At 45.8% G+C, this 10,115-nt stretch overlaps 1 protein-coding gene across 1 annotated transcript in view; it reads left to right on the top strand.

The window, feature by feature from the left end:
• Position 1: 1 nt before the first annotated feature.
• The window catches only part of FREM3 (FRAS1 related extracellular matrix 3), a gene marked incomplete at its 5' end in the record, with an annotated part of 104,418 nt that continues 94,304 nt past the window's right edge, over positions 2–10,115 (top strand). The window contains 2 exons of the mRNA XM_008074784.1: positions 2–4,556; positions 6,276–6,365. Of these exons, the coding sequence (XP_008072975.1) occupies positions 2–4,556; positions 6,276–6,365 (4,645 nt within the window). The remainder of the gene's footprint in view (positions 4,557–6,275; positions 6,366–10,115) is intronic.

Raw genomic sequence — 10,115 nt, 5'->3', positions numbered from 1 at the left:
ACTCACCCCCCTTCCTCCGCAGGGCGGACCCCTGCCCAAGTACGGGCGCTTGGTGGACGCCGTGGGGACCCCGCTCCCCAGGGGCCGGCGCGTGGACTGCGAGGTTTTCCTCCGAGCTGGGGTGCGCTATGAGCACACGGCCACCGCCTCCTCGCCCGACTGGGACCACGTGCCCATGACGGTGGAGCTGCTGGGGCCGGAGGACCGGGGCTCCCGGCCAGCGGGCGTGCTGGCTCGCCAGCACTTCCAGCTGCGGGTGCACATCCGCCCGGGAGTCGCCAACTCGGCGCCCAGGCCCAGCTCGGCAGCCCTGATGACGATGGAGGTGGGTCAGCTCATGCTCACGGCGCTGACTCCCGAGGCGCTGGCCGCGGAGGACGTCGAGTCAGACCCTGACGACCTGATCTTCCACGTTCTCGACGCCCCCACGGCCCCGCCGGGACACCCCGGACAGCGGGGCTACGTGGTCAGCACGGACGACCCCCTCGGCCGCCCAGCGTCCTTCTTCACCCAGCGAGAGCTGCGGGAGCTGAAAATTGCCTATCAGCCCCCCACGGAGAGTTCCCACGGGGAGCGCTTCTTCCAGCTGGAGCTGGAGGTGGCGGACGGAGACGGCGCCACCTCGGACCCCTTTGTCTTCACGGTGGTGGTGAGGCCCATGAGCGCCCTGGCCCCGGTGGCTAGCCACATCGGGGGACTACTGCTTTTCGAAGGTGAGTCGGGGCCCCTGTCCAGCGCCCACAGCCTTCAGATCAGTGATGAAGACAACCTGGAAGAGGTGAGAATGGCCTCGGTCGGGGGCTTGAGGCACGGGCGGCTGGGGGTGCTCGGGGCACCCGCTGGGTACACGGACTTCTCCCCGGCGGACCTGGCCGCAGGGCGAGTGGTGTACCAGCACGACGGCAGCGACACCTACAGCGACAACATCATCTTCCGGATGGAGGACGGGTGCCACCGAGTGGAATTCCTCTTCCCCCTCACCATCGTCCCTGTGGATGACGAACCGCCCACGGTCGAGGCCAACGCGGGACTCTCGCTGATGGAGGGGCAGGTGGTCCAGATCGCGCCCTTTGTGCTGAGTGCTACGGACGTGGATTCTGAGGACTCAACGATCCTCTATGTGCTGGAGAGCCAGTCTCTGGGAGGGAAAGCCGGGGAGAGAGACTGGGATCTGGGCCCTGGCTCCTCCCACTCAAGCCATGGTCTCGGGGCCATGCTGCTGCGCCAGGCCGAGCCGCCTCTGTCCCCTGCAGACCAAGACTGGCGCTACGTGGAGAAGGAAGGCGTTTATGAGAAGGAGGTGACTGAGTGGCTACAGAGCGACATAACGGAAGGGAGACTCTTCTACCGCCATCTTGGGCCACACAGCCCTCAGCCTGTGATGTCCCAGCTGGCTTTCCATGTGCAGGATGACCATGACCCACCCAATCTCTCCCGCCTGCACGTCTTCACCGTCAGAGTCCAGCCAGTGGATATGCTGAGTCCAGAGCTGTATCCAGGAACTACCCTAAAAATGACCGTGCAAGAATACCAACTCACTCACTTCCAGAAGAAATTCCTCCGATACACTGACCAGGACTCAGATGACCAGAACCTGTGGTACACACTACTGACCCTCCCAACTGACACAGATGACAACTGCCAAGTCCGGGCTGGGGACATTGTGCTCGCTGACGCTCCGGACACACTCGTCACGCACTTTACCCAAGCCCAGGTAGATCACCACAAAGTTGCCTACCGGCCTCCACAGAAACTGGGGATTGTACCACGGGTTGTGCAGTTTACCTACCAGGTAGAAGATACTGCAGGTAATAGCGTGCCAGGCACATTCACATTATTCCTGCAGCCTGTGGACAACCAGCCTCCAGCTGTCACCAACAGAGGCTTTACCGTCGTAGAGGGAGACAGCTTTATCCTCGGCAGTCATGAGCTAGATGTTACAGACCCCGACACCGACATTGACCAAATTGTCTTCCTACTAGTCTGGGGTCCCCAACATGGACAACTGCAGTACTTTAAAAAACGCATGGTGCCAGGGGAATCTTTCAGGCAAGCTGATATTATTCATGGGAGTGTCTCTTACCACCCTAGCAGAGGCCAGACTTCCAGTGACACTTTCCATCTGGAGGTAAGTGACGGGGTGCACCAGGTACCCATTGCCGTCCACATTTCTGTGCATCCCCCCGTGGCTGACAAAAGATCCAGGATCTCTATCAGAGGCAGTCCATTCCTGAATGTTTCCATAGATGTATTAGAGAATAAAGCCACTGAGATCACCATGGGTGTCATCCATGGCAAAAAGAAGGACACAAGTGACTTGATACTGTCTTTCATTGTAGAGAACAGCCCCAAGTTGGGCACTATTCTGGTGAATGGTTTGCCCACAGAACGATTCACCCAAGAGGATCTCATCAGTGGGGCAGTAACCTATGTCCACACCGGAGGTGAAGTTGGTTTCCAAAAACAGCATGATGCCTTCAGCCTCACCCTTTCCAAAAACCAGAGGGTAGTGGGGAACAACATAGTAGAAAGAGTGTGGGTGCAAGTAACTGTGCTTCCTGTGGACAACGTAGGTCCCAAAGTCTTGATGGGAGAGTCCTTCATTGTCTACGAAGGTGAGAAGAGCCCCTTGACCTTACAGCATCTCAACACTGAAGATGTGGACACTCCCCAAGATGAAATCCTATGCACAGTAACTAGTCAGCCAGTCTCTGGCTACCTGGAAAACATGGCACCAGCTCCTGGTTCAGAAGTGTCCCGGGCTGGTAGCCCCATCAGTGCTTTCTCCATCAGAGATGTCCAAGTATGGCATGTCAACTATGTACAGAGTATCCACAAGGGGGTGGAGCCACAGGAAGATCAATTCACCTTTTATTGTTCTGATGGCATCAACTTCTCACCCAATGTCATCTTCCGTATAATCATCTTACCCACCAATGATGAGCAACCCGAACTTTTTGCCCATGAGTTTGTGGTGTTAGAAGGAATGAGCCTCGTCATCGACACCCAGCTACTCGGTGCAGCAGATGCCGACCTGCCGCCCAATGAACTCCACTTTCAACTCACAGCCCTCCCTGGGCATGGACGCATCATACAGCAGCTGGCCACAGGCAGCCAGCCCGTCCACAGCTTTACCCTACAGGAGATCCAGGAAGCCTCCACCATTGTGTATGAGCACGATGACTCAGAAACCACGGAGGACAGTTTTGAGGTCTGGTTGAGTGACGGTAAGCACACCACCCACAGGAAGGTACACATCGTGGTGATCCTGGTGGATGATGAAACTCCTCAGCTGACCATCAGTGATGGACTGGAAGTAGAGACCGGACACTCTGAAGTCATCACAAATCGAGTCCTCAAGGCCACGGATCTTGACTCAGATGATAAGAGCCTCAGTTTTATCCTCCATTCTGGGCCTCAACAAGGGCTTCTACAGCGACTGAGAAAACCCAGAGGAGAAGTGAGGAGCAATCTCACTCAGGGAATGAACTTTACCCAAGATGAGATTGACAGAGGCCTCATCCGTTACACCCACATGGGCCAAGAAGGGGTTGTTGACCTTATCAAGTTTGATGTGACTGATGGGGTTAACCTTTTGATAAACCGCTATTTCTATGTCACCATTAGCAGCTCAGACAGAGTCTGCCCTGAGGTTGTCAGCAAAAGAGTCACCTTGATGCAAGGTGGCAGAGTGGCCCTCACCCCTGATCTGCTTGGCAACGGTGACATCATCAGCCCTGGTGAACAACTTCACTTTAGCATCTCACGGGCTCCTAGGCTGGGCCACTTGGAAAACTCTGACCACCCTGGGGAGCCCATTGCTTCTTTCACTCAGCTTCAATTGACTAGCAACAAAATCTCCTATGTCCACACTTCAACGGATGAGAAAAACACGGACAGCTTTGAGTTTCGAGTGACTGATGGACATGACCCTGCATTCAGAACCTTCAAGATCTTCATCTCAGCTGTAAATAACAAGAAGCCGATCCTGGCCATCCACACATTAACGCTGCAGGAAGGGGGTAGCAAACTGATCACTCCCTCTGTGTTGACAGCGGAAGACAAGGATACCCCAGATGATCTTATTCTCTTTACTATCACCCAGGTCCCCATTCATGGCAAAATTTTGTATAATGGTAGCCATCCTGTGACCACTTTCTCCAAGAGAGACCTGAATGAGAATCTGATTAGCTATTGGCACAATGGCAATGAGACCACCGATGACAGCCTCTTCTTGACGGTGACAGATGGCACTCACACTGATTTCCATGTCTTCCCAGACACCACCTTCGCAACACACACACCTCAGGTAATGAGGGTCCGGGTAAGCTCCCTGGATGATAGGTTTCCCTGGATTGCCATTAACAGGGGTGCTCCAGCTTTGAAGCGCCTTCACACTGGACACATGGGCTTTCTGATTACCAGCAAGTCTCTGAAGGCAGAACATCAGGACAATCCCCACGGGCTCCTGAAGTATGAAGTGACCAGAGGACCAGAGCATGGTTTCATTATCAAAGCTGGCCTTGGAACCGAGAGCACTCGCGTGTTTACACAAGGTTAGTGTGCAGTCTTCCCTGATTACTCTCTCTTTCATTGCATCAGAGCTCTCTGCTCTGTGCAAAACTGTCCTGGCCTCAGCCATTTGCCGTAAGATTCTGGTTCAAATAAAATACAGTGGAATGTGAAATTATTCTGAAAACAAAATGGGCAGTAAGTTCTTTTTCAGCAATTTCATCAGAATGGCCATCTAACAGGAGCCTATAGATATTTAATAAAGCTTATAATTACACCTTAAAACTGTGCACAAAAAAAGGGCATGACTTCTACTTCTGAAATATTGTCAAAAAAGGATACATTAATTTCTATAGTAAGTATTGGTTTGGCTTTAAATTTTAAGGGTGACATATTTTAAAATAATTTTCATAGATGATTAGTAAATCTAGATTTTGAAAGATGATGTTTGGTAACTAGATTTTGGGTATACAGTATTATACTGCAATTTTTTTTGTACTACTCAAATGTAATTTCTACACCTAAAAAAAAACCATAGAACTACATTTGCCTAAGATCATTTTTTATTTGATACTTGATGTTGCTACTGATGGTGTAATGTCATAATATCAACAAATGAATTCTTTTTGTTTTATTTATGACTATGCCAAACGATTCTTGACAAATCACTTCTTAGAAAGGCAAAGCAGTGAGGAAATTGATGAAATATGAGGTTTCTCACCTGTCCTGGATTTTGTGTGACATCCTATAGGCAAGTGAAGTTTATCTTCAAGAGATTCTGATAATCTAGCTAGTGGTGTCTATTATTCTGCAACAAATTAGAAAATCCGCCTTTAGATTTTGTTAGTATTTTCAACTGCAGAACTGTATCTTATGGCTCCCTGACTTTAGAATTGTAGTCTTTCTGAATAGAGTAAAAAATATATTTCTTGGCATACAGGAAAACTTGTTTTAAAACTGCTAGAGGCAACTCCTTCTGCTTTCCCAGGTGATCGACATCCAGTGGCTTTTGCCTGCTCTTTATGTTGTCTCATAGCTTCTTTAGGTAGCTCTGTGCATGAGAAGTGAAGATATGCATGGAATCTGATACATGTCAACCTAGATAGAATCTCAGACTCATGGGGAGTGTTTAAAAAATAGTTTGGCTCCATTTTCAGAATTGCTATCCAAGCAAATGAAATCATATGTGGTTCTATAAGAATTATTCCCATAAACAAATGTCCCCCAAAGTTACATTGTCTTTAGAATGCTAATAATTACCAATATAAAAATATAATTATATACCAAAGTAACAAATTCATAAAAACCCAAGAGAATAGGCAATAGAAAAAAATCATGATGGTATTCTCGTTTTCTTTTTTCTTAGAATGCAGCAGTTATTCTTGTTTAAGTTCATTTTGGCAAATAGGTAATGAGTATCTACCATTATGCCAAACTCTCTTCTCATGCAGAAGAGACTTAAAACCAGATGGTCCTGGCTCGCTGCAGAGTTTCAAAGTGTTGTATGACAAGCTTGTCTTCCTTGGGGGACATTACCCCAGAGGACATGTATACAGTACTACATGACAAAGTTTTAAGCTAGAGATTTGCTTCTGTCGTGGTAAATTTAATAAAAATATAGATGTGTGTTCATTTCATTATTATTTTTAAATGTATTATAGTAATATCATATTCTCATGCCCTGTTAAAACACTGAAGTTGTTAACATATGGATTTTCTATTGGGCCAATATGACTTAGCGTGATGGCTGCTTTTTTCTTTAGCTGACATTGACGAGTTGAGGATCCTCTATGTCTTGAATGAGGGCAGCAATGCAACAAAGGATGTCTTCTATTTCTCTCTTGAAGACAATGGTGAGTCAATGATAAAACCTTAAAAGGACTCATGACTGTTTAAAATCAATATAAAACTGAAAAAAATTCAAGGATGTATATAGGACTCACAATCAGTAGTGTCCTAATATCAACAAATGAATTCTTTTTTGCTTTATTTATGGCTCTATGCCCAACAATTCTTGACAAATCAGTTCTTAGGAAGACAAAGCAATGAGGAACTCGATGAATGAAATATGCGGTATCTTACCTGACCTGGATTATGTGTGACATCCTATACGCAAGTGAAGTTTGTCTTCGAGAGATTCTGATAATCTAGCTAGGGGTGTCTCTTATTCTGCAACAAATTAGAAAAATCCACCTTTAGATTTTGTTAGGATTTGCAGCTGCAGAACTGCTTCTTATGGCTCCCTGACCTTAGAATATTGTAGTCTTTCTGGATAGAGTAAAAAACACATTTCTTGGTGTAGAGGAAAACTTGCTCTAAAACTGCTCATTTAAGCTGCACCTATGTCTGTGTACTATTATCTTCAAAGCAGCATAATGGACAACAGCTAGTTAACAGAAGACACTTTCTCTACACAGCCAGGGATAAGATGATTATGTGGTCAAAAGAAAAATCATTTTGCAGTATGACAGGATAATAGCAGAAATTATGTCTGTGTGCTGTTTGCCACTCAATAATCTCTTTCAGTATAAGTCATTAGTCATTCCCAGTAAGTAACATGCATTTTCTGCCCAAATAATGTATAATCAATCAAGGACTGAATTTGTTGGAAAGTCGTCCTATGTGAGATAGCCTTTGGTATACTGGGTTAGGATCTCAACTTGCCCCATGTGACCTTGAGCAAGTTACCTTAGTCATCTTTGCTATTCATTCCCTCATCCATAAAATGGTCTTCATACCTGTGCCAAAAGGTTAAGAGGATTAAGTGAGATCATAAAAATAAAGCACTTGCACAAAGTAGATTCTTATTCATTGTTACTTTCTCCACCTCTGATGAGATTAAATACAGTGGAAACCACTGATCCTTCCTCTAGATAGTCTCCTTTAGAGTTTAATCAAACCTTCCCTCCCTTTCCCAAGTCGTTCAGAATCAAAGTTACTGAGAAGATAGAGTTAATGACATTTAAACAGATTCATAAAGTGAACAGATGTTTTATAGTGACTGTTTTCCTTTCTGTTTTTGAAACTGCCGATGCCCTAAAAAGAAGTACCTCTGTCTCTGATACTGTGCATTATGGACAACATCAGAAACAACAATCAGTCTGTGATGATACTGTAGTGTGAATTTTATGTAGCTGTCATTTTTTTAGTGCTTTCTATGGGTTAGTCAGTGCTTATAGACATTAGGACTTTCTATTCTCACCACAAAATAAGAGGTGGATGTAATGATGTGTATTTTAAAATGAAGACATCAGGACTGAGTAACTTGCCTGAAGTCATACAAATCCAGGTCTTGCCGATCCCAAAGCCAGGGCTCTTGATGTCTCAAGCCTGTAATCCCAGCACTTTGGGAGGCCGAGGCGAAAGGATTGCCTGAGTCCAGGGGTTCCAGACCAGACTGGGCAACTTGGTGAGACCACGTCTCTATAATAAATCAAAAAAATTAGCCAGGCGTGGTAGTGTGTGTGTGCCTGTAGTTCCAGCTACTTGGAAGGCTGATGCTGAAGGATCACCTGAGCCCAGCAGGTCAAGGCTATGGTGACCATGAGCATGCCACTGCACTCTAGCCTGGGCAACAGAGTGAGACTCCAACTCAAAAAAAAAAAAAAAAGAAAGAAAGAACTATCGTGGCACTTACTTTACTTTGGGAAGATGAAACTACAGAAGGAAATCAGAGAATAGAACAAAGACTGTACTTCTTAACCTAATAAAGAAGCACTTGGTATATTAAAGTGGAAAGAATGATCAAACACAGACTCCATACCAGGTGTGGTGATTCCCGCCTATAATCCCAGAATTTTTGGAGGTCAAAGTGGGAGGACCACTTCAGGTCAGGAGTTCAAGACAAGCCTGAGCAACATATTAAGATCCCCTCTCTACCGACAAAAAAAAAAAGAAATAGACTTTAAAACATTTAAGTACTCATTTGTTCATAGTGGATCTCAAAACATAAATGCATATGCTAATTAAAGATTTGTGCATTCATTTATCCAGTGATTTTTTTAAATTAGCCCTGAGTGCCTTACATACAGATAAGATCCATGTTGGCTGGTGATCAAGATTTTTGGAACAACTGGTGAAGGACCCACTTTAAACATTTTTTATCTGTTATATTCAAAGCCAACTTAATCCTTTTTCTTTTAAAATATCCTCACAGGGCCAGGTGCGATGATTCATGCCTATAATCCCAGCACTTTGGGGGGCCGAGGTGAGAGGATTGTCATGGGTTCAAGACCAGCTTGGGCAATCTGACGAGACCTCACCTCTACAATAAATCTAGAAAAATTAGCCAGACGTTCCAGCTGTAGTTTCACATATCTATAGTTGTAGCTACTTGGAAGGCTGAGGCAGAAGGATCGCTGGAGCCCAGCAGGTCGAGGCTGTGGTGGCCGGGAGCGGCCACTGCACTCCAGTCTGGGTGACAGAGTGAGACTCCAACTCAAAAAAAACAGGAATTACAGGCATGCGCTACCACGCCCAACTGATTTTTTGATTTATTGTAGAGATGAGGTCTCGCTACCCAGGCGGGTCTCGAACCCGCGAGCTCAGGCAATCCACTCACCTCAGCCTCCCAAAGGCGCGGGATTATAGGCTGAGCCACCGAGCCCAGCTCAAAGTGAAGTTTAATAGTTTATTCACCATTACATGAGGTCAACTTTTTTTTTTTTTTTTCTGAGTTGGGAGTCTCACTCTGTTGTCCAGGCCAGAGTACAGTGGCACCATCACGGCTCACCACAGCCTCAACCTCCTGAGCAGGTCATCCTTCCACGTCAGCCTCCCAAGAAGCTAGGACTACAGACGCATGCCAACACACTCGGCTGATTTATTATAATTAGTAGTAGTGGTGGTAGTAGAGATGAGGTCTCACTATGCTGCCCAAGGTAGTCTTGAACTCCTGGGCTCAAGCGATCTTCTCACCTCGACCTCACAAAGTGATGGGATTGCAGGCGTTGAGTCAACTTTTAAGTATTATGGCGAATTATTTTATTGGGGTACTGCTGGGAACCCTTGGTTTCTCACCTCCCTTTCTCTGCCCACTTATAAACTGATTTTGTATTTATTAGAAGAACAGTAAATAGACAAAGGAAGGGAAGGAAGTAACTCAATATACAGTTCTAGTCTTTGATGTTATCTGCTGAGCTAATACACAGTGATGCCCTTGCTCATCCACATCTTTTCTATCAATTGTATCTTTTTCTTTTTGTTCTGCTATAGTTAAATGAAGTAACTTATACCAAAAATGGAACATGATGCCTAGCATGTATCAATTTCCCAGTAAATACAAATTTTCTTCTCTTCTTGCATCTCACATAGTTGTGGATGGACACAACTAATCTCATGTGCAGAGTTTAACTGTCAATTTAAATGGAAATTTTTAATAATGTGACTGATTTGTATGTTCCATCCATTTCAACAGTTTTGAGTAATCCAGACTAAGGCTATTTCAGTATAAGATCTCAGTCTACTCTTTAAATTGATAGTAAATTTCATTATGTTCAAGGTTATTACGAAAGCCACTGGCAGAATAGGGAATATATTTTAAATTTCTGAAGCTCTGAACTGTGCCAATTAAGTACACTGTCAAGTTCATTAATCGTCCTTCC

The sequence above is a fragment of the Carlito syrichta genome, unplaced genomic scaffold, assembly GCF_000164805.1.
Source record: "Carlito syrichta isolate Samal-C Ts95f unplaced genomic scaffold, Tarsius_syrichta-2.0.1 Scaffold317674, whole genome shotgun sequence".
In the NCBI taxonomy this organism is placed as follows: domain Eukaryota; kingdom Metazoa; phylum Chordata; class Mammalia; order Primates; family Tarsiidae; genus Carlito; species Carlito syrichta.
The sequence above is the reverse complement of the archived record's forward strand: the minus strand, read 5'-3'. Positions and strand labels throughout refer to the sequence as shown.